The sequence below is a fragment of the Octopus sinensis genome, linkage group LG14 (assembly GCF_006345805.1).
Source record: "Octopus sinensis linkage group LG14, ASM634580v1, whole genome shotgun sequence".
NCBI lineage: Eukaryota > Metazoa > Mollusca > Cephalopoda > Octopoda > Octopodidae > Octopus > Octopus sinensis.
This window is the reverse complement of record NC_043010.1, coordinates 30280632-30306807: the sequence shown is the minus strand read 5'-3', so window position 1 is coordinate 30306807 and position 26176 is coordinate 30280632. Positions and strand designations below refer to the sequence as shown.

The following is a 26176-nucleotide window of genomic DNA, read 5'->3' as shown; positions in this document are numbered from 1 at the left end:
AAATTATACCTCCTAAATTTATGCCTTATATACTCATTACAGAATAATGTACATATATATATATATATGTGTGTGTATGTCTCTCTCTCTCTCTCTCTCTCTCTCTATATATATATATATATATATATATATATAGAGAGAGAGAGAGAGAGAGAGAGAAGAAGAAGAAACACAACTTGCAGCGAACACTTCCATACATGTATAGGTATATACATGTATGTATATACATAAACATACATACATACATACATACATACATACATACATACACACACACATATATATATATATATATAAACATTGAAAGAGAGAGAAAGAGAGAGAGGTGGAGAAAGAGCAAAGGGAGAAAAACATATATATATATATATATATATATATATATATATATAATCAAAGCAATTAAGATTCAAGTAACTTCCAATGAATTTACTTGAATGTGGTACTTAACTTAGATGCACCAGAAAAACTATATGGTGTTATCCATACAGTAATGTGGGGTGATTATAAACGAGAAAGAAGCAACAAGCCTGTCCTTGTATGAAACAATTGTACTAAAAACCAATCCATTCTTGTTGCTTCTTTCTCGTATATATATATATATATATATATATATAACTTTTTAGGTGCATAAAATAGTACATACAAAAGTATATACTCAAATGTAGATTTTATTATTCAGGCAATGTTTGGTTGCTGTCTTTCTGTGGATTATTGGGATGGTAGTTCCGGTGGTTTTGGCATTATTTTTGTTCGATTTTGGTTGGTATTTTCGAATAAAGTATTTTTCTTAGGCCTTACAGAAATGTTCATTTTCTGTCCACAGTTTGAAGAAGGGAAATATTTTGAATTTTCTTTTCTCACATTTTTGGAAGTGTACACTGCAAGTTGTGTTTCAACACAGGAATCATGGATTTGTTACTTATGTACCCTTACTCTCACATAGTCGAATGACCGTTTCACCAATGTAGTATTTTTTACATTCGAGACATGTAAATTAGGTTTCTGAATTTGCAATTCATATTTACGTTTATTTTTAAAATGTTGTTTGTCTTCCTTCTTCAATGTAATCACATGTTCCACAACGACGGTCACCATATTTTTAAACTCTCTTTGTTGTTTCTTTAGTTGTAAATCTGTCTTGAGTTAAAAGCTTTTTAGGTTTGGTGTTTGACGTCTACTGTAAATTATTTGTTATTAGTTTGGTCATTTTTGATGATTGTTGAAGAACTGGGTGGTATCATTTTGAAGTATTGGTGATGTGATTTCTTAAGTTCTGGGTGATGACAAAAGAAAAACTAATGAGTTCATTTTTTATTTTTGTGTGTGTTCCTCTGAGGTCTGTAGTTGGGATGTTTTTACTTTGGTGATTGCTGTGTCAATTAATCTAGTGGGATACTTTTGTTCTTTTAGAAATATTTTGAATTCTTGCAATCTTTTAACCCTTAGTTCTTCATCTATTACTTGAGTGAAAAACTGTTTTGCTATATTAAAGGGTATGTTTCTTTTGGCATGTGAGAGATTGGAGGAATGAAAGTTCAAATATTGGCGTGTGTCTGTAGGTTTGTAGAATAGACCTATTTTTATGGTGTTATCTTCTTTAATTAAAGGTATATCTGAAAATGGTAATTCCTTTGTGTGTTGTTCCATGGTGAATTTTATTGAGGTATATAAATTATTTAAAAGCGAGTGAAAGATTCCTAAGTCTTCTTGGTTTTTGGTCAGGGAATACTTTTGTTCCCATCGCTGTTCCTTTTATTCGTAAGTAGAAATTGTTGTCGAAGAAGTGATTATTTTCTAATATTTATTTTCATCATTCTAAAATGAAGGCTTTTGACTATCTTTCCATGATATGATTCGGATGCTTTGTTAACCAGAAATTTATAGCTTCGATTCCTAGGTCGTGTGCGATATTGGTGTTTAGACTAGTTTTACTAACAAGAATTTCTCTTGGTGGACACTTTTAGGTATGTAGTTTAAAAAGTCCATATCGTCCCGGACAAAGCTTGGTATCATTTTGCATAAAGGTTATAGAACTATATGTATTAAGTTGCTTAAGCGTTGTGTGCTGGATGCTGGTCTTGCAATGATTAGGTGTAGGTTCAGGTCTCTGAGTTTCGGAATTTCGCCATTTGTTGAATTATTTCCTTTTATGTTGTCTTGGATTTCTTTTGATTTGTGGATCTTGGGTAATCCATGGAAGTTACTGGTTTTTGTGTGTATACTTTAAGAAAAAAATTCTTTGCTATTTAATCAACCAGTAAAACATATATTTTTCAGTTTGAAAACGGCAATTTGAAACTTGAAATTCATACCAGAATCACTCACTGTAAACATCAATAGATACTTTCGGCATGAGAGAAAGGCAAAACCCAGATTGGTTCAGTGCTGGGCTCTCAGAGCTGGAACCAGTTATCGAAGCAAAGCGTGCATCTCTGATGCAATACAAGAGTGATTCTTCTACAAAGTCACTCGAAGAACTCAGAAAGGCAAGAAATAAAACCCAATTGACTGCCAGACGCTGTGCAAATAGATATTTGCAGGAAATCTGTCAGAGTATCCATTCAGCTGCTGACAGTGGCGACATCCGTGGGATGTATGCTGGTTTGAAGAAGGCCCTCGGTCTATCCGCAACCAAGTCAGCCCCTCTGAAATCAAGTACTGGAGATCTCATCAAGGACCAAAGCAAGCAAACATGATTATTAAAATAAAATTTATCTCCCAAAAACCATCTCTACTCATTTATATATATATATATATGTGTGTGTGTGTGTGTGTGTGTGTGTGTGTGTGTGTGTATGTGTGTGTGTATGTATGCATATACATATATATATATAAATATACACAAACACACACATATATATGTATATATATAATAGTATATATAAAAGGTTTTACTTCAAGTTGTGTCCTCGTGAAGCACATCTGCATATTTGCAGTAATCAAATATATGTATATAAATGTTTTATTTTGAATAAGATACACATAGTAATTTAAATTTCTAGTGAATTCTATTCGCAGAGTAATTACATATCAGAACAGAAAGCTGGAAATATTTTGTATATCCTAATTCCATATTACACGTGTCGTGTTTTGATATGTGTGTGCGTGTGAGTGTGTGTGTGTGTGTGTGTGTGTGTGTGTGTAGGTGTATGTGTGTTGATAGATAGAGAGCGGGACAGAGGGACAGAGTGTGAGGGAGAGAAGAGATTATATCTAAAATGTCCATGTATTCAACTCTAATATTTTGAATTTATGTCTAAAGGTCGAGAGATGTTCATATATTCATGTACTTTCTATTATGAATTTATCATATTCCTATTAACATTAATATTTATGTTCATAGAATGTATTTGCCATCCTATAATGAAGTAAATATTGTTTATGGTTCAGCCAGGCGTACACGCAAAAAAAGTAATAAATAAAGTTATATTCAAATCATAATTTGCGTTTGTTGATTTCTTTCTGTGATTGATAGACATTATTTGTACATAAGGATGGTTTTGTGTTATGTGAAGGTTCACAAAATTGCTTCACATGTAATATTACTTATAGTACAACAGTAATAATGAACATTAAAAAAACCAATCAAAGCTACGCATGTATTGTGTCTACAGCAAACCAGTTCAGGACACAATACAACCTGCAATCGCACACTTTTCGCAACTGAAATACAGAGAGAGATGGAAGTAGGGAGACAGACATATAGACAAGCAGGAATTTTTTTCTCTTAGCATCTCATTTGCATAATGCAAAGCATTTCGCATTGAACCCTGCTATTCTTATTTTAAGAATCGCAAACAAATACATATATTTACAAACACAAATACACACGCGTACTTGCACACAGAGACACATTCACACATACGCATACAATTTTTACGCACATATACATGCGTGCACAAAAAGCACATACCACACACACGCATACACACACATGCACGCACACGTGCGTACCATTACACTCACATTCACAACACATACTCACGTACACAATAAGTAAACATTTATAGATAGGCATGCAACCAACGTAACATATATCCACGAGCGCAAAAGGAACGCACACACACACACACACAAACAAGATTATTAGGCTGACTATAAAGGAGTGATCCTAGAGCTGTGAAATCTTGCCGGCATTAATTTCATCACTTCTTATTAATAACTGCATTGTTTCATCCCAGGTAAACTGATATCCGACTGTACAAAGAAGACTACAAATGTAGCTACTAGTAACGTCCCTTGAAAATGGACAAAATTTGGCATCGTAGTCTTATCAAGTACTTGCAAAAAAGGGTTTGATTCCCCAAGGACATTCATGCTGAAAGGATATGCTACATTAGATGGCGCTCCAGTTTTATGAACAGTGCAAAAGCGGGCAGCTGAATTTAGATGGAAAAGGGAGAGTTTTGAAGACGTTAAAGTCTGGACGTCAAGCAGCTACCACCACCGAAGAAAACATTGATCGTATTAACCACATGCTGATGGATGACTGGCGATTGAAACACCTCTCCTCACCAACTCCAAAGAAGGCAAAAGTTGTTTCATATGCAGGGATGGTGATGACTTTAGTTTTGGGGGATGCAAAAGGTATTGTGTTTATTGACTATCTTCAAAAGGGTCACATCATCAATGGGGAGTAATATGCCAACTTGCTGAGGCAGTTACAAAAGGCTATCAAAAACCAAACGGCCACTAAAACTGACGAAAAGAGTCTTGTTTCACCAGGACAATGCTCTAGCATTCAGATCCTTGGTTTTAATGGATACTGTATGCGAGTGTGACTTTGAACTGGTGATCACCTTCCCCATTCTATTCATCTGATCCTATCTGACTATCATCTGTTCTTCAACATTAAAAAACATTTGGCCGTGAACCACTATCACAGCAATGATGACATCATATTTGTTGTTTGCGACTTTTTGAGCAACAGGATGAAGGCTTCACCAATGGGATCCGAACTCTGTAACACCGACGGAAGAAGTGTATGGATGACAGGGGAGACTATGTTGAAAAATAAACCTCATTTAGTTACATTCTATGAAAGCGTCTTACCCAGTCTATAAACTTTTCAATCGGTCCACGTATTCTGAAGTTGGGATATTAGTTTTTCATTCATAATTAGCTAACCAATAGCTTTATTATTCTATTTTACTATCAAATGCATAAACTTTTAATTCATTTTCCAACGAACTGGAAATTACTGATATCCTTGATTGAGGATATTCTTGATTTCTATATTTTCTGTCATCTTTCTCTCTGACGGCAGGGTACTCAGCTTATGGTATCTTTACTCAATATCATGATCCACATGCTTGATTATTCTAGAAACAGCTGTAAGAGACTAACTTTTTATCATAACTATGTTTATATTCTCTCTTTAAATTAAATGTTTTTCGAGTCATGCCATACGTTTTGCTTTTTCATTGTCTATTTTAATCTATATATAATATTATATGTAAATATAAACATGTTGTATGTATTAATTACAAACACGTGCTCAGCGTTATGTTTATTTTTATGTATGATAAACATTTTGTGTCGCTGTGAATTTAGCACCATAATACAACGCATTAGGACTCTATAAATGAAAAATACACTAGCCCGAACTACATCATATAATGTGTCGTTCTTTTTATTTTTACACTTTATGGTGTGACTTAAAAAAGATTTGTCTGCCATTTCTAACACCTCAATGGACCACGTAAATGTTTCATCTTCGTTGTCTGATTTCAATGACAACAAACAGTTCTGATATGTCGGCAATAGACATTTTTGGTTGGCTAAAATTTAAAAAAAACTTTAACTGCTTGTATCTATTATTAATTTTCAGAAAAAATCACCAATGCAGATTTTATCCTCAGCATGCAAAACTTCATCAGCACTACAGTTTTAAAAACTGATCTGGTGAAATTTATCAAGATCCGGTAACTATGCAGGAGTCGGGGTTTCAAATCTGCTACCAGAATTTCGTTGTGTTTCAGAGTGTAACACTATTCTATATTCTCTAATTGCCCGCCTAAGTGTCATAGACGGTAGATCTTTTGTGTTACTTACATTGAGCCGCTGTCTCATTCAAGGGAAAAATCTATCGTTCATCTAACTCTATACAACACCGCAAACATGTACGTAAATGAATATGCATATAAATAGAAAAATAATAACATGGAAATAGTAATTTTTAAAATACCTCCAAAAGTTTTCCAGCTGCACGCATAAGAAAATTCCTTGAAGTCTTTCAGTTTACCATCAGACAGTGTGTGGATGAACGTTATTGTGAGCTGAAAAGTAGATAAAAGTATGAAAGGAAAAGGTACTCTGATTGACTGCTCAACTTCAGTTGTTGTTCATGCAGTCGTTTTTGCTGCTGCGTTTGTTGTTGCTTCACCCTAGACCTATGATTAAATGCTTCCTAGCTATGACTGTATTGTAGCAGGTCTCTCCAAAGTTAGAATCTGGCACCTTTTTTTTCGGGAGGGAAATTTTCGACGAACAATCGAACTCTTCTAATGGTTTAAAGATGTCATAAAAAATCTGACCACTAATTGTCTTTGAATAATTATCAAACTTGACTGATTGACATCAGCAGGGAACTAACAAATCGGAAGTGTTGATTCGGCATATATAAGTATATACATATACATTTACATACATACATACATATATACATACATACATACATACATACATACATACATACATACATACATACATACATACATACATACATAATACATACATACATACATACATACATACATACATACATACATACATACATACATACATACATACGTACATACATACATAGTAACTGTAACTTTATAAAGAAATCGAAGATTAACCTTCTTCCCAACTCTATAAACAAAAGCGAAGACGTGAATGATATAAGGCTACCACGTGGTTTCGCAGCTAGCGACATTCCAAAAGATTCTACAGTGCCTGCTAGCCAAACTACATTATTGGCTCAAGTAACTGACCACTGCCCCCCTACTACGACTATGGTAAATAGCAGGCGCAATCGCAACGATTATTGTAGTAGTAGTGGTAGTCAGGATTATATGCCAGTGAAATGTGCCCTTACTGAAATTTTCCGAGAAAAAGTAACTTTGGCTTTGGAGGGCTCTCTCGAAGAGAGAGTATTCTCTACTAAAGTAAGTAAATAAAAAAACACCAGATACGGTATTAAAAGCTGTTAACGAAATTGGTGATAAGTATTTACAACAGTGTGATTAACCCACATACTGGCAGATTAATGCCTGTCTATATGCTCTGGCTACTACTATAAAACAGTACATTAATGATATTAAAAAAGTAAACAAAACCGAAATAACAAAGAAAGTACCATCATGGGTTTTGAAGACAAAGAAAAAGATAGCTGGTTTACGGAAGACCATCAGTCATGTAATGATGCTAATTGCATGCAAACAAGCAAGTTACTATACGTCCCACCAACAGAAAGTAAAGAAGGAGATAGAAATGATGCTTGGAGACAGCAAAAAGAGGACACTCACTTGCAAACTGATTACCCTCAAGCAAGAGCTAAAAGCTGTTAGTGAAAACCTCCGACATCAGAAGAGAATAACCGAGAGCCGAACAATAAACAAAAAATCTAACCGCATCCAGGAAAAAGTATACAGAGACATGAGAGGAGGAGCAATAAATATCACAGAAGCTCCTGCACGAGAATACATAGACTCCTTCTGGAGGAAAATCTGGAGTGAAGAGAAGGAATTTAACCAAGATGCTCTGTGGCTGGAAGAAATCCGAAAAAGTTATTGCTCTTGCATTACATCCAAGACATACAACATTGATGGTGAAACTCTTGCAACTGTGATCCAGAAACTCCAGAATGGAAAAGCACCTGGAAGAGACTTGATTATTGAATATTGGTACAAGAAGCTAACATTCTACCGACCATATCTTATCAATCTGTACCAGCAAGCTTTCATTGGGAATAATAGCATACCATACTTGTTAGCTCTGGCAGAGACAAAACTGATCCTCAAATGCAGAACCACCTACATAGCAAAAAATTGCATGCCAGAACATAATATATAAAATCTATACAGCATGTTTTAAACCTCTTTATCCAGGACTATTGTGAAACAAATAACATTATCATAGCAGAACAAGCAGCTGGAAAAAAGGAGTCTGGGGATGTACCGAGCAATTGTTAATCAACCAAACTGCGATGTCAGAAGTGAGGCAGTATAGGAGGAACCTAGTTTCAATGTGGCTAGACTACAAGAAAGCCTTTGACTATGTTCCCGACTCATGGATGCTAGAAGCCCTTCAGCTTGCTAAAGTTTCAGTGAGAATAGTCAAAGCCATAGCTGATCTGACTTCATCGTGGGCCACCATCTTGAAATTAAACACAAAGGGTGACTGTATTATCACCAATTGAATACAGTGTCGGAAAGGCAATATTCCAAGTAGACAGACTTCTGTGATGCTGTTTATACTTTCTGAAAACCCCTTGTCATTCATGTTAAAGAATCTGAAGGATATCTCACTGGTTCACAAGGAAACAGAAATACTAAAATTATAAACTGTTTTCTTTGTGGATGACTTAAAACTTTATGCAAAGAATATATATGAAATGAAAAAGAGCCTTGACCTAGTTACAACATTCTCAAAGGATGTAGGATTGGAGTTTGGGCAGGATAAATGTTAGATGGCTGTGAAAATGGAAAACTATAAACCAGACTAGTAACATCTTTATTAATGATTTGACTGTTTCCTCTGTATCTGACGAGAAATGTTACAGGTATCTAGGGTTGGATGAAAATATATCTTACAGTGGCACTTGTAACAAAACACCTGTCACTAAAGAATATTAGAGCCGAATAAAGAAAACTTGGACCTCAGAATACTCTGCATTCAATAAAACAGTGGCCCACACTGTGTTTGCAGTGACAGTATTCATACCAACATTTGAACTGCTTGATTGGATGCTTGATGAGATCCGAACCTTTGATATGAAAACCCGAAAAATACTAACAAGCACACATACTTTCCACATAAACAGTGATGTAGACCGCCTGTACCTAAGACGAAAACAGGGCTTAAGAGGCTTAACATCGATCCAAAATGCCTTTGAATGTCGCATCATAAGCCCTTCGGCAACATCTTTTAACCACCAAGTGTTGAAGTGCATCCCTAGACCAAGTTTTCGTCAGAAAAAAAAAATTATTCCATAACTCCTTCCCTTTACTCACATAGGTTTCGGCAAAAGAATGATGACTTGATTTATGTCTGGTAGTGAGGAGAGGCTGTCTACGAGGAACGCGTCTATGAAGACCACACTGGTTCAAACTTGGGCGAACTATTTGGGTGGATACACTCTTTCCACTAACAGATGACACTTCTTGGGCCAAAGATGAAGCGGTACGACACCTGCCGTCCATCACACAACTTTGTATGTTGAGAATATCACGCGCAATTAAAATAGGATGATTTAGACGATGTTTATTGCTTAGCCATCCAGTAGCTTTGTACTTCTGGATTACTTTGGCAACTGTGTTTACAATATTTATGTATTCGTTTGCTAATTAACTTGTATCCTAAACCATTCTTGTGCAAATCAAAAATAATTTTCTTCAAATCGGAAGACAATTCTTTTCCTTTTCGTGCCATTTTAATCACAATAAAGATTTTCACCATGGTACACAAATCAGAATTCCTGCAGATGCAATAACAATGGTCGTTGCAAAAATGCCAAGAAAAATAATTTATTAGAATTGAGATTAGCAGCAATATCTTAATTTAGTTAAAAAAAAGGGGGGGGTGGAATATCGAAAATAGTAAATTTCCTTTAGGGTGTACATATTTTTGTAACGTTCAAAAATTAATATTTCATTCATATCTTTGAAAATGTTTATTGTTTTGTGTTCCAAATTTGTACAACATTTGCTTGTATGATATATTTTATTCAGTATAAATTTCGTTTGATTTCCTTCAGTATTCTTTTCTACTCTAGGTACAGGCCCGAAACTTTTGGGGAGGGGGCCAGTCGATTAGATCGACCCCATTACGCAACTGGTACTTAATTTATCGACCCCGAAACGATGAAAAGCAAATCTGAACTCAGAACGTAAAGACAGGCGATATATATATATATACATACACACACACATAGACACATACACACATACACACATATATATAGATACATACATACATATATACATACATACTCAGAAACATGTATGCAGGTATGTATGTATGTATGTATGTATGTATGTATGTATGTATAAGGTTGTGCCTCAGGTCTATCATGATACATCAGGTTCTATGATCAAAAGTGCTGCTGTCGTGAAAATCGCCATTTTAGGTGTGTGTAGGATCACTTTATCTGTCTCCTTTTATTATTTAAGACTGTCTGGTGTGATTTATGAGGATTGGCTCGTAGTTGTAGCAAGCCCTGAAACCATACAGAGGCTGACCCGCTGACTCCTATATCTATCTCCGGTTTGAAACTTAATGTGATGCTGAAATTAACATGAAAGACTAACTCACCTTTATATTTATATCACATGTCTGTACTTTAATGTTGTACTGTTTGTGCAACTGCAAGCCACTTATCCTATATTCATTATTCAAGGTAACGTTCCTCACCCTTGACGACGGATTCCCCGATTCTACCCATTTCATCGGATATGTACCATTTTCTATGTGGTGGCTAAATTTCGCTTTTATATCTGTAGAAATATAGAGATATGTTACAACTATATAGCATCTCCAAGTTAATATTTACACATTACATAAAGAAAGCATTTAAAAAGGTAATAAGAAGAAAAAAGAGTAAAGTTTCTCAATGACGAGAAGACATTCTTAATATTTTGATTCCACAAGATGGCATGGTGGCAAAACAAGTACCAATTGAACACTGGACTTAGCTCATCCTCCGAAATTGCTGGCTTCTGCAACCATTATTATTGAGTGAAAGGTCAGTGCATGCCATCAAAGTGACACTGGGGTAAAATATACAAAGCTCATGACTACTCGTCTGATAAGGGTACACCAGGCACATGCATCACAACCATATGTGCGCGACATGGTGATCTCATAGCATAAATACCAGACTTAAAGGCGGCGAGCTGGCAGAAACGTTAGCACGCCGGGTGAAATGCGTAGCCGTATTTCGTCTGTCGTTACGTTGTGAGTTCAAATTCCGCCGAGGTCGATCTTGCCTTTCATCCTTTCGGGGTCGATAAATTAAGTACCAGTTACGCACTGGGGTCGATGTAATCGACTTAATACCTATGTCTGTCCTTGTTTGTCCCTTCTATGTTTAGCCCCTTGTGGGTAATAAAGAAATAGGTATTTCATCTGTCTTTACGTTCTGAGTTCAAATTCCGCTGATGTCTATTTTGCCTTTTATCCTTTTGGGGTCGATAAATTAAGTACCAGTTTCGTAGTGGGGTCGACCTCCTCCCCCCAAATTTTGGGCCTTGTGCCTAGAGTAAAAAAATAATGATAATAAATAAATACCAGTTTTAAAAATAAGTACAGAGGTCGAATTGTTCGACTAAAACCCTTCATAGCAGCGTTCTAACATGGTTGCAGTCCAATGACTCATATGGAAATATAGTCCAATGTCCCCGTCTTGTTGTTCAACCCTAGGTCAGTGTCTGATCGAGCTGAATTTTGATAATATTATCAAATACCCCTATCTGATTATAGAGGTGTTTATCAAATAGGAGTATTTGATCAAATATAAAATGCATCCCCTTTTTTAATTTAAAATAGGGGTATTTTTCAATTTGGGTATCTCTCTTGGGTTTCTTTATCTAATATATCCTTTTTCACATTTAATACGATATAGTACGGTTTAAAGAAATTTTGGCTCCTAATTTTAGTCAAGCTTTGTCCACAAGATTTTGGATAGTGTAATGTAGTAAAGTAGTCAAAAACCTAAAATATTCATACAAATCGTTACCGAAAACGAATTGGTTTACTTACCATACAAAGAGCGCATACCGTAAACAATCAACGTGAAATATACATTGGCAGGTGATATAATCAACCTATGGCCTACAACTCCATCGGCACACTTAACATCGTTGGTTTTCAGTTGTATTGTTGCACACATGTATTCTGTTTCTTCTTCTGTATTGTAAACTGATATATCTGCCAAGTAAACAACAACAATAATGGCTTCAAATTTTGGTGCAAGGCCAGCAATTTTAAGGGATGAAGTAAGTCATTAATAATCCTTTCTACTAAATTGATCAGGGCTTGCACTCATGCCAGATTACTTATCCATTCTTTCTATGATGTAAAATGGAGGTTGGGATGGCGCATGTCTGTGCATCACTAGTCTGAGAATAGACAATAAGTGTTAACCATATAGGTAAAACCTTGGCCCAAAACTTGAACTTCGCATTTAGCTGAGTTACGAACCGGAAATTATCAAAATCTCTCAAGCACCACCATTGTTCGCCTCCTTTCTTTGCAGCCCCGCCACATCTCATTTCACAGGACTGGAGATTCTCCCATTCTGCTTCCAGTTGCAGTAGACATGTGTCAAAAGGCTCCCGAACACGTCTGGGATATGGAAATAAAGATCGCAGGACAGACCATCCAGCATCAGTGACTTCTCACTCGTGCAGCCAGCCATCACTTCCCGAATTTCATAAGCTTCAACCGTATTCCACAAAACTTCTCATCCCCACCCGAGATCCGCAACAAGTCGTTGAGGTAGTGATAAAGTCCATCCTCGTCTCCAGTCACCACCCTCCCCATGAAGATGCTCTAAGTGCTTCTGAAAAGCCGCACTCATCTCCTAGAGCCAAGTAGTACCACTCCCGATCTGGCAAAGACCGAATCGTGGCTTTGTTGTCACATAGCGCCCGGACCCATGAACAAACAGAAATCTCTGTCCTTATTTCCATACTACACCTTATCTGCTCTAATCTAACAGCCTTTGTAGGGCCAGCTTCCATCGATTGTTGATGATTGTCCCCGTCAACTCCCACTTAACTACATCATTAACTCCGTTTTTTGTAAACTTGACAAGCCGGGAAAGACACGTTCATTTTCTAGATCGACTATACAAATAACAAATTTATGGTCTGTACGATTAACCACTTTCAACTGTGAACCACCTATACTGTACCTATTTGCTAGCCTACAGATTACTCTGTCTAGACAGAATCTGGATAACCGGATGCTGTCCCTGTCCACATTGGTGTATTTGGGGAATCTAACTGGTACTTGTCAGATGCTAGGAAACGTTTGATCAGGTTTGCGTGGTCATTGTACTCCTTTCACCAATTAACTTGTCCCACAGAATCCAAAAATGCATCCAAGATGGCGTTCCAATCGCCCATGAAAAAAGAATGGGATGTTCTGAAGAAAACTAATAGAGGCCTGGAGAAATCTTCTAGCTCCACCACTGTCGGGTGTTGACAGGTACTAATCTGAAGGCACCCCCTTTACTACTGTTCATATTCAGAACCTCTACCTTAAAGCTCAAATCTGGGAAGAACAGCTGATTCTCAATCCTTAATCCTTTCCGAAACAACCCCATTCCAGCTCGGCTCAGGGATCTCAAAGTCAGCATAAATGGGTGCCGAAGTGCATATGTCGGAAATCATTAGCTGGTGACCCGAAGTCATTGTGCAGGCACCCCTACTTCCAGGGCAACCATACGCTACGTGCATTTATAAACCTACTTTTAAATCTGCCATGTTAGTAGAAAGTGAAAAAAGAAAAGATTGCCACTTGCCTTAATTTTATTCTTCTGTTGGCATCTTGTTTACCAAATCCCTCCTCTGTGTGGGGTTCCTTAAGGGAAACCCTGAAGTAGCCCGCTCAAGCTCGTGAGTTGGAGTTTCCATCATCATTTGGGAAACTCCCTCTTATTTCCAACACTTGGCTGCCGTCCTCACGGCGACGGTCACATCTTCCGTAATTGGTTCGCTGTAAAGTTCAGCGACATCTGCCCGGTGGTTAAAGAAATTATCCACATATCGGAACTATTCTGTATCATACGTTCGATCTGTAAAAGCTATATCTACTTATCACTTCTCTGTGTGCTGACTCATGAACCGCTACTACGGGCACTGGAGATATTGAGAGGGTATCTCAAGTGAACCAGGATGTGGAACATCTCCTTCAGCATACGCGGACGGCATCACCGGAACAGTATTGGATACCAAGCTCATCGTATGATTCGGCATCGCTCTAAATAACTACGAGGTAGCAGAAATAAAGATCAACTAAAAATATTTGTGGACCTGCATCTCGGATCCTAGAGAGCATCGTAGGTCACTGGATGGACGGACTCATTAAATTGCTGGGGTACTTGGTTTGGTCCAGATCTCTACTTCGAGAAGAGCTGGGACGAAAGGATGACTAGAGAGGCCAATCTCACCCAGAAATGGGCTAAGAGCTTTTGTCATATATTACTGCTTGACCTCCATCTCTCCGGAATGGAGTGCCTACACTTCCACTATCTATGTCCTACTAGTCAGGTACTACATTTTTTGTCAGTAACCAGTGAGTAGAGAATTGGTTCACAGCCTTCTACCAGTTGGACAATGCAATCGGTAGAAGATCCACGTTAGTGTTCTATAGAGTGTTGGTGACAGTCAAGAGCGACGACGTTCTCAAGGAGTCTCTTGGTGTCGACAAAAATCAACAGGTTTATCTGTTCTGGAGGACGTTTGAGCCGGGCTACTGTATAATTTCCATGTATTCCTGGCCTCGTAATACTACAGGGGTTCGTTGACGGTTCGAGATAAACTATCGCTATGGAAGTGCTGACATTGTATTAGCTGTCATTGAAGAGAAATATCTAATGACTATCTTGTTGTTTTATCTGACCAAATACCGCTAAGCGTAGAAGAGATCCAGCCTCTAAAGACAGAGTCAAAACCGGATACTTTGAGGAAAGCCATCTTGGGCTCTGATCCAAGTTGATCACAGCGTCACCAAAACCTCTCTAAAGAATCGATGAAAAACGCAAAGTGCTTTGCTGACACCTTGGCCAAAAGAGTTATACGCCAGAAATTATTTATTATATTTTCCCCCTTCCTCAGCAGTGTCACCATTCCTCGAGATACAGAGCTGTGAATACATTCGTTGTGCTGCCAAGTGTAAAACTTGTCGGGTAGATATTCAAACTATGCAATCTCCGCTTCATAAAACTATTATCACATTTCATATCTCGGCTAATGTTACGGACTTTTCGAAACGGGCTGCATTTTCCGTTGAGATTTGCGGTAGGCAGTAAAGTCCATCACCGTCTCCATTCTGTTAGTCACCTCGACAAGTTGAGCAAAGCGTCGCTGAAAAGCTGTATACTTTGAAATCAAAAGGCAAGCATCCGTTTTGGTCCGCGAAAAACTGAAATGTAGTTTTTATTTTTGTTACATCGTGTTTCTGCCACTTCGAGCCTATCAGACAGTTTTTGTTCCTTCCAATCTTAGAACATGTACCTTAGCTCTGACAACGAGACCTTCGTGTTCTGCTTTAAAGAAACGGTCAAAGGCCAATATCACCACTAACACATCGGTTGCGGTGTATTTCCTAATCACTTTTTCTAGTTTAATCACTAACACCGCCTGTTTATTTTTATACAACTATTTCTTTTATATAACTATTTCTTTTATACAACTATTTTCTAAGTCTAACCATTCTATCTTGTGACGCTCTTCGGAGTGCCGCACTAACGATTGTTCACGATCTCACCAGTCTGGTACCGTTTAACTAGAATGTCTATAGGCTTTATACACCGGAAACGATGTGTTCAGTTTCCAGTTGCCGAGTCCCTATGCTGGATCATAGATATAACATGCTATATCTATGATCCAGCATAGTTTATTTTCTTTCTCAATTAAGACTATGTCCGGCTTCCTATTCTCAATCTCATGGTTGCACTGAATCATAAAATCCCATAGGATCTTTGCATTTCTATTTTCGACAATGTCTTCAGTTTTGTGGTCGTACCAATTTTTTGTTCTGTCAAGTCCATACTTGCTGCAAAGTATTATTATCATTGTTGTTGTTGTTGTGCTCTATCTATATAGTAATACAAAGAATTGATTTCCCCACCCTGATATTGTGAATGTTGCTCTTATAATCTGAATATTTGGTGCCAGAGCATACAGATAGTGTAGTCATCTTTGTCCTTGTCTCTACCGTTTGTTGTTGGTCTTAGGTTAGGTGTAATCAATCAGATCCATGACCGAAAGGTATTTCAAAATAGTTTATCTCGTCATTTTTTATAGCTAGTACATTCTTAAGCAATGATTCCGTCTTTTCTTAACGTAACAGAATGTGATTTGAATAAAATTCGCTTGCTGCTCCATACAAATCGAGTAACCACTTAGAGGTTTCTTTATTGAGTATACATAATATAAACTATATATTTGCAAATGAGAGATGTCAGCCATTTTAGCAGACCGGAATTAGCATGAAAACGTTATGATAATTAACTTACTAACTGAAATGTTACGTTGTTTCACCAGCTGCGACAATCTTTCTGTGGCGTCGAGATTCTGAAAGAGGTTTTCATTATCAGTCGTAATTCCAATATAATATACGTTATACATCACCTCGAAGTAAATATTCTCTGGTTGTCCATCTGTAAAAGAATATATATATATATGGAAAATTCACAAAAAAAAAAACAAAAGACGAAGACAGGTGGTGTAGACAACAAACAGATGTATTAGTTTAACGCTCAGGAAATGAAAAAGTCTTTAACGTTTCGGGCCTACGTTCTCCCACAGAAAGAAACAAGGAGAGAAAATAAAGAATATGTAGTGGCTAGCGATCTATCAGGCGAATGCCGGACAGAAGAGTCACACAGGAGAGCTAGGAAGAAGAGGAGATAATAAAGTAGTGTTAGGAAGAAGAGGAGCTCGGAAGAAGGAGAGATAATAAAGTAGTGGTGATCCCCCGTGCGTGTGTATAAGAGAGTATGTATGTGCGTGTGGAAGAGGGCTTGTGACCTTGACGTGTGTGGGTGTGTGTATGTGTAGGTGTGAGGCTGTGGGGCTGGAAAGTGGTCAGTGCTAGTGGGATGTGATGTGTTGTGTGGTATGGTGGTGTATGGTGTAGTGGTGTGTGGTGTGTGGTGTGATGGTGTTGGGAGGTGGGGAAGGCGAGAGTGGGGAAAGCAAGTGGTGTGTTGGCTAGGCTGAGTGTGGCGGTAGAGGTTGGGTACCGTTTTCGGATTTGGTTAGCAAGATCTTTTATGTGAGTTCTTGTGTTGAAGCATATTCTGTTGTGTCTGGGGAGAGTCATTCTCTTTTAGCGCCTTATAATTTCACACACTCATCGGTAAAATTTCCATTCATTTCCTTCTTTATTTTTCAAAAGCTTTCGTTACGTCTTGCAACCTTTTCAATAGTTCTGACTCAAAAGAAGAGAATCAAAATTACTGAAAAGGTTGCAAGACGCAACGAAAATTTTAGAAAAATAAAGAAGGAAATGAGCGGAAATATTACCGGTGAGTGTGTGAAATTATAAGACACTAAAAGAAAATGACTCTCCCCAGACAACAGTACATATATATATATATATATATATATATATATACTTCTAATATAGGATAAACTTTTCCAGAAAAAATTTCATCAAAAGTGGCAGTATATTAAAATACCTTCAAAGGTTGAAGTTATAAATAATTTATAAACAAGGGCAAAGGAAAACATATTTCTATGCCAATATGCTGAGAACAGACTTTATATCGTCAATCACCACATTTCAATATACATTCACTTATAAATACACGTCGTGCTGAAATCGAGGAAAGCAAGCTAAAAGAATTTTTTTTAAATTCGTTATTTCTATATTGAATCAATTTCGGGATTAATCCTATGGACTTTTCCCTCTTCAGTAGAAAACACAAGAAATAAATGAAATACTTACAAGCACCCGAAATTGATTCAATATAGAAATAACGAATTTAAAAAAAATTATTTTAGCTTGCTTTCCTCGAATTCAGCACGACGTGTATTATATATAATATAAGTTGTGATAATGATGTCAGATTAATTAGTGATGTTTTAAATACATACGATGATGTCAGATCAATTAGTGATATTTCAATACATACGTTTTACTATCCGTACATAGTAACAACAGGATCCACCACTAGATCCTACAATGGAGTCACTATTAACCCACTCACAAACATACCTTTCGTAATGCCAGTCTAAAAGCAAACAATTCATCAGCTGAACACATTCATTCACTCAAGTCCTTAAGCTCCACTTTTCAGTTTCCAAAGCAACACTTTTGCTACCTCAACATATCGCCACAACTTATTTTGGTTTTGTGAAAGTCGACAATTCAGTTATATCTGGGTAGTAATTTTGTCAAATCCATTGAAAATTCGGTAAAAAGGAGACACTTCCTCATTTCTAAATTTCCTCCAATTTCTGACCAAAGCTTGGTTTTGTGCAGCAATTATACTGCTGGCAGCCTCCTTTTCAAGTGTTCCTTTCTTCAGCCAGTCCCACTTATGTTCTCCAGCAACTGATTGTATAGTTTCTTGTTGAGTAGAAATTCTTCATGCCCTTCTTGTACTTCTTTGTTATTTTCCTTCTTCCTGCTTTCAATATACCATTAGCAAGTTTTCTTTACTTTGGGTTAGATATCTTAGCAAGTTCTTATGCTCAATATGTACTCAGTCTTCCACATTTATTAGTTCCATGCCACTATTTTCTCCCTTCATGTATAAACGATCAATGTCTGCACGTAGATGATGGACTTTATGCATGGTTAGGACTTTTCTTGTCTTCTTGACCAACTCATTTTGTTTCAGAATTCCAGTGCCATACCGAGCCACTGCAACTGCACGCAAGTTTTTGCGGAAATTATATTTCTAGCGTTCAACTTTCAATCCAATATCTTTCTCTACCACCGTAGATACTCTTTCTTTATTTTTTCTTTCATATGATCAGGCTTAATTCCATTTGCCTCAAGTATTCCCGGATATTTATATTTGGATTTAGGTTCAACTGACTTCAGCATTTCAACCTTTGACATACATATGCCTTCTTTTCTGACAAACTTTCCTCATTTCATCACCCTCACAGCTCATTTTTTGAAAGTCCAAACTCCATCTTGATATCATTTGAGAAAATCCGCACTGAATGGACTGTCTAATTCTCTCATACTTTTTGTGAACAACTACAAATCATCCATGAATAGCAAAAGATTAATTTTTTTCTTTGCCACTTCCTAACACCGCATTTCGCGGTTTTTCACTCAAGGGAAATATTCTCAGCACAAAGATCAATGGGAATACACTATCCCCCTGGAAGATTCCTCTCCTAATCTTCACTTATCCTAATACCCGATTCCCTGCTCTCAATTCAGTTCTCCAATATTTTATACTGCTCCATATAAGGAACCTCATGTTTTCTATTACTCCAGACATTTCCATAGTTCTTGTAATCCATGAGTGCGGTGCCATAGATACTTTACGATAAGCAATCAATGCTATTCTGAAAATTGTGTGCCTTCTCTTGCAGTTTTTGTTATTATTAGCTTGTTAATTAACAGATGTTCATCTGTCCTCTGGATTCTCTTTCGACACTGGTTCTGCTCAGTCGGTAGCAGCCCACATTTTTCTACGTACCCATACAATTCATCTGCCAAAACACCTAACAATAGTTTACACATTAGCGGAAGACACGTTATTGGTAGAAATTTGGATACAACGTTACTCTTTCCAAGTTTCTTGATACATAACAATGTCTTCCTGTTATCATCCAGGTGGGTACTGAGCCTTCTTCTAAACACCTATCCGGCTGTCCTGGTATCCATGGAGCTTTCTCAGCTTCTTCATCTCAAATCCTTGGACACCATTCGGCTCTAGGCGCTTCCACTTTGATATTTAACTCTTGTCTTTTCATCTTTTCTGTATTTATTCATATGCTGTCTTGCTTTTATTTTTCTTAAACTATATTGGAATTCATGTAGTCACTCTGCTCAATTTTCGATTCGGGATATAGATATATGTGCTATGATTAATGGTTAAATCATGTGATCTTCCACGTCTGGAGATGTAGCTGTGTCTATCACGAGTCATGGTTAAACATGCGACCTTCGATGAAGGAATTTATTGATGGCATTTTTTAAAAGACTAATAAAGAATATCGATAAAAGTAGAAAACGAAGGTTACTTACTCATTATATCCACAGATTGTATAATGAATGACTCCTTCTTTAAATTACTGAAAAGCTGGCCGCGGTCGACAAAAGGATCAGTGTTCAAAGTAGTTGTAGTAGATCCTGCAGACAAAAATATAAACTCATAGGTATGGTATGAATTGCACGTATTTATTTTGTGTGAGAGATAGAGAGAAAGAGAGAAAGAGAGAGTGGGGGAGAGAAAGAGGGATGGGGAGAGAGAGTTTGTATAAACATTTCAAAGAAATAGAAAGAAAATCAGGTAATATTGTATTCCGCATAATTAATTCTCCCTGTGATCCATTCATTCTGCTAATTACGCCAGAAATATGTTTCAGGGGGATCATCCTTAAGTTGTCGAACAGCTGAGATTAGATGTAACATTTTATATATGTGTGTGTGTGTGTATGTGCATGTGTGTGTATGTGTGTATGTGTGTATGTATGTATGTGCGTGTGCTTGTATACACACACAAACACGAAGGCTGGCTGAAAGTGAAGCTGACTATGAAGCAGTAATCTTAAAAGCATGAGATTTTGCATGCATTAATTTTTCAAATCTCCTTATTAATAACTACATTGTTTCTTCCCATGTAAACTGACATCAGACTGTTCAAAGAAGACTTCAACTGTAACTAGTAGCAACCTCTCTTAAAAATGGACAAAATTTTGCATCGTCCTGTTATCAAATACCTGCAAAAGTAAAACGGTTTATCCCCCAAGGAATTTCATGCTGACATGGTTGCTACATTAGGTGATGATACTCAAGCTTTATCAACAGTGCAATAGGGGGCAGCTGAATTTATGAGGGGAAGGGAGACTGTTGAAGATAAGCACCACCACCGAAGTAAACATTGATCGTGTTCAGAATATGCTGATGGATGACAGGCGATTGACTATAAATCAATAGCAAATGCTATTAGCATATCCCGTGAAAGATTTGAAAGTGTTCTGCGCAATGAACTTGGCCTGTCTAAGGCTCCTGCTCGGTGGGTGCTTTGTCTTCTGGCACCTGATCAAAAGCGCACCTGGTTTTTCAACGAAAAATCTGACATTGTTTGGGGTAGATCCAACTCGTTTCCTTTAACGGTTACTTATCTAGAATGAGTGTTGGATTCATCACTTTGAATCAGAGGCAAAGAGACAATCCATGCAGTGGAAACACTCCTCCTCATCTGCTCCAAAGAAGGCCAAGGCCGTTTAACCGACAAGGAAAGTGATGGCCTCAGGTTTTGGAATGCAAAAGGCATTGTGTTTATTGACTATCTTCCAAATGGCCACATCATCAATGGAGAGTACTATACCAACTTGCTGAGGCAGTTACGAAAAGCAATTAAGACCAAACGTCCAGGAAAACTGATGAAAGGAGTCTTTTTTCACCAAGACAATCTCCAGCATGCACAGTTTTCGTTTCAATGGCTGCAGTGCGTGATTGTGGCTTTCTGATGTGGTCCCATTTGACTAGTTTTCCGACAGAAGAAAATACTTTTCTGGGAACCAGTTTCGCAATTATGATGATGCCATATCTGGTGTTTCGACTTTTTTACCAATAGGATGAAAGCTTCTTGAACAAACGGGATCCAGTCACTGCAACACTAATGAAAGAAGTGCATGGGTCACAAGGAGGACAATGTGGTAAGATAAATCTCACATGGTCACATTCTATGATACTATCTTGGCCGGTGTGTGAACTTTTCAGCCGACCCTTGTGTGTGTGTGTGTGTGTGTGTGTGCATGCGTGTATAATGTAATTATGCACACACACACACCCATACATATACACAGATATACAAACATATATACAGACATAATATACACATGTATATGCATACATACGTATCTGGGTGCGATGGGTAAATTGTCGCCATTCTATATTTTTAACTTCATGTATGCACATTGTTTTTGATTTTAACGACTACATGATAAAGTAGGGTCAGTTGGGCAGCTTCTATGGGAAAAACAACCCCATGACGCAATCCACTCGGCCAGAAATTCGGAAACGACATGATGTACTGCTTGGCATTCGCGCCAGAAGCTCCAATACGAACATTTCAGAGTGTTTGGGTGTCAATCTGAGAACAGTGCAGAGGATTCGGAAAGAGTTGGATGAGTCTAATGGTGATTACAAAGGTATGTCAGTTCGGAAAACTCACTCTGATCGTTCTGATAAGAAAAGAACACCTGGTGAGATCCAGGCCATGATTGAAAACGATACCACAAAGTCAATCAGGTCCATCGCCAGGGACATGAGTTTCTTATCAGGCAGGTATTGCATAAAATCATTCGGTGTTCCTCATATAAGATGAGAAGTGTTAACGTGCTAGCTCACTCCTCTTGTTTACAGCAGTACTTGGAAGTAACGTGTGTAACGTGTGATCGTCGCATTGACCATGGCAGAAAAAAGTTGTCATGGTGGTACCTGTTCAGAGGGTTACGCAAAGTTACAGAAAGTGTCTGAAGAGGAGTGTATTAGTCGCACACGCATGTACGAGTGGATCAGACGTTTCCATGATGGCCGAAAAAATGTCAGTGGTGACAAATGTTCTGGAAGACTCGTAACCAACAGAATTGAGAAAAACATCTCAGATGTACATGCAGCTGCGATGGAAATCGTCGATTCACCACCCGGGAGTTATCAGAGGATGTGCAGATTAGTTACGGTTCAGTTCAGTCCATTATCATTGAAGATTTGGGTATGAGACGCGTGCCTGCCAAGTTTGTGTCAAAACTGCTTTCAGCTGACCAGAAAGATGCACGGCCTTCAGTTGCACAAGATCCCCTTGATCGTGTCGAAAACTATGAAAATTTTTTGAAAACTTTGCGTAACCCTCTGAGCAGGTATCACCATGCTTTTGACAAAATTTGATGCAGATTCTCTGCTCAACTTTCTCCGTCATGGTCAATGCGATGATCACACGTTACACACGTTAATTCCAAGCACTGCTGTAAACAAGAGAAGTGAAGTTGAACATTAAAACTTAGTGTGCATGGACAGTAGAGTTGAAGGTCAAACTGTGCTAAGCAGCTTTATTCTGCATGCTTTAGCTTTGTTACTATGGCAACAGTCCGGATACTTATTGATCAGATCTCGTATATGTATATATATGTGTGTATATATATATATATATATATATATATATATATATATGTATATATATATATATATATATAAATATGTATGTATATATATATATATATATATATATATATATATATATATATATATAATATATATATATATATTATATATATATATATATATATATATGTATATATATATATATATATATATATATATATATATATATATGACACGTTCGCTGGACACCCCATACAAGCACACACCCATATACACACACCAAAGGATAAAGTAAATAAAATATGTACCTCCACCTCCACATGTGTAAATTGGTAATATTATGAATATTAGGTGTAGGAATGTTTCATTGATGATTTTCTGCCTGTATTTCGGTGCCATGGTGTCTCCACCCTATGTAAGAAAAGCGATAACATCAATATTACTTTGATTACCCATGTCCTTTCAACATATTCACAAATTGCCAAGTCAACGAGGAAGCGTCTACTTTGACTCTATCACTACATACCTGACACTCCATTTCTTTTTACACTATTATACCTCTCTCTCTTTCTCTCTATCACCCCCGTTCCTTCTATCTGACACTCCTTTACTCTTTACCCTATCATCTTTTTATACTCTCATATCTTTCTCTCTCTATCACCCTCACCTCCCTATTCCTACTATCAATTTATCTTGACTGACCACTAACTGGTACACTGTCCTTCTCTTCATCTCTTTATTATCTCTCTCCTTGCTTTTCTTTTTTCTTTTCTTTTTTCATTTTTCTTTATTCCTCTCTTCTTGTTTTCGATTTGACCTTAAAAATACAGTCCCTACTTTTAGGTCACTTTAAATAAACCCTCGATTCAGTAGTACCGTGTACAAACTCTATACTTGAAATGACCAATTTTAAATACTATTGGAATTTACTCACAGGGTATTGGAATCTTATACGTATACCATTCTGCCTAAATAAGGGATCTACAAATGCAATATCCAAATGCATGTCTCACATTTATTTTCATTCCTCCACTTCACTCTCTATTTCATATCTTATCTAAATTAACTATTGCTTAACTATTTTCTCACACCGTCTCCGATGAAGGGATATAAAAATTATCCCGGAAATAGCTGTAAGACCATTTATAAATGTTCTAAAATCTTCACAGCCTTGGTTTTTTTTTATCTCATTCTGAAAAAGAAAAAGTTTAATATATACACATGCTGAACACCATTACCTCTCATAACCTCTCTCTCTCTTCTCTCTCTCTCTCTATATATATATATATATATATATATTATATATATATATATATAATATATATATATATATATACGGCGGACTTCTTTCAGTTTCTGTCAATCAGATCCATTCACAATGATTTGGTTGTCCGGAAGTTATAGCAGAAAACAATTACCCAAGTTGGTTGCTACGTAGTGAGACTGAGTCCAGACCCATGTGGTTGGCAAGCAAACTTTTTATTACACAGGAACGCCTACCGATTTCACAGTTTACACTGATTTTCAAAAAGTTCAAATAGGAATACGTGGATTATGTCTCAGCTGTTTTGCTTCTTACTAGTGTTTGAAGCTTGCCCTTTTTCTGCAGTGTTCATGGCTCAAATTAGTATATGTTTTGAATAGGATTTTATTGGTAGAGGATAGTCACATGACGGGTCTTAGAAATTGTTGCAGGTTCCCCCTAAGTCCTTGTGTTAGTATCAAGTGGTAATGATTGGCGTCGTAAGTTAAAGTTGACACGGTTGACTGAACATGTCCAAACGATCAATACTCTGAATGTTTTCTTTCAAATGTTTGTAGAGAATGAATTCATGATTGAGTTTATAACCTTTTATATGTTTCCCGCTACATTCATGCGTTAGTGTCACGTAATAGTATATTATGCGCCTAAAAAGGAGGCTGACACGGTTGAGTGAACATGTTTAATTATAATCAAGGCACTTCAAATTTAATGTCTGATGGGACAGGAGTCGTTTTTATGTAGTCCAGTGGCTAAAGTTTAGGTTGTTAGCTGTGTTCATTCTCTCAACCTTCTTGACAATTTTAGAGATGTGTTTTGTCCAGCGCAAATTGCTGCTGACATTAATGCCCAGGTCACGTTCACAAGAAGATTTCTTGGTATTATTGTTGTAGAGAGAGTGTGGACGTTGAGTTTTTCCTCCCAAAATGCACGGTGGTACACTTGTCCACAGCCAGTTTGAGTTGCCAGTCCGTGATCCATTATTGCATTTCTCCAGGTCCAATTGCAAGAAAGATCTATAGTGTTCAGGATCTGTCCTTATTATCTCAAGGTACAGTTTGATGTCATCTGCATATTTCAGCACTGTGGCATTAAGTTGGCATCGATGTCATTAATGCATGCAGCAAACAAAAAGGGACCAAAAACAGATCCCTGCGGTACACCAGATGACATCTCATAGGGTGAAAAATGCTGTCCTAGAACTGTGACAACCTGTTTTCGGCTGAGAATGAAGAACTACAACCAGTTAAAAAGATCATCTTCACACCCATTGCAGAGAGTTTTGCCATAAGTTTTTGTGTGGCACAGAATTAAAAGTTTTAGCAGAATCAAGGTAAACAACATCCACCCATGAACCACCATCAGTGACCCGGGTGATGTCTTCAAGAAATTCGATAAGTTGATCACAGCAGCTGGACTTAGGGATAAATAAAAAATGCGAGGGCCGGATAAGATTGTGAGAATTCCAGAAGTTCCAGAGTGTCTCTCTGACACAGGATTCTATCAGTTTGACAATGCAACAAGTAAGACTGACTGGACGTAGTTGACAGGCGAGGTGCGGTCACCATTTTTGGACAGAGAAATGACACTAGCAGTTTTCCACTGCTCTGATGTAGCACCGTTGTTAAGACAGCACTGAAAGAAGAGTGAAAGGTGGTGCAGAAGAAAGTAGCCACCATG

At 37.3% G+C, this 26176-nt stretch overlaps 1 protein-coding gene across 1 annotated transcript in view; it reads right to left on the bottom strand.

The window, feature by feature from the left end:
- Window positions 1-26176, bottom strand: part of LOC118766054 — a 96891-nt gene that overhangs the window by 34082 nt on the left and 36633 nt on the right. Inside the window, exons 2-7 of the mRNA XM_036509208.1 lie at window positions 23544-23646; window positions 20155-20259; window positions 16451-16594; window positions 11965-12132; window positions 10519-10700; window positions 6188-6278 (exon numbers count right to left, since the gene is read on the bottom strand). Coding sequence (XP_036365101.1) covers window positions 6188-6278; window positions 10519-10700; window positions 11965-12132; window positions 16451-16594; window positions 20155-20259; window positions 23544-23634 — 781 coding nt within the window. The 5' untranslated portion in view covers window positions 23635-23646. The remainder of the gene's footprint in view (window positions 1-6187; window positions 6279-10518; window positions 10701-11964; window positions 12133-16450; window positions 16595-20154; window positions 20260-23543; window positions 23647-26176) is intronic.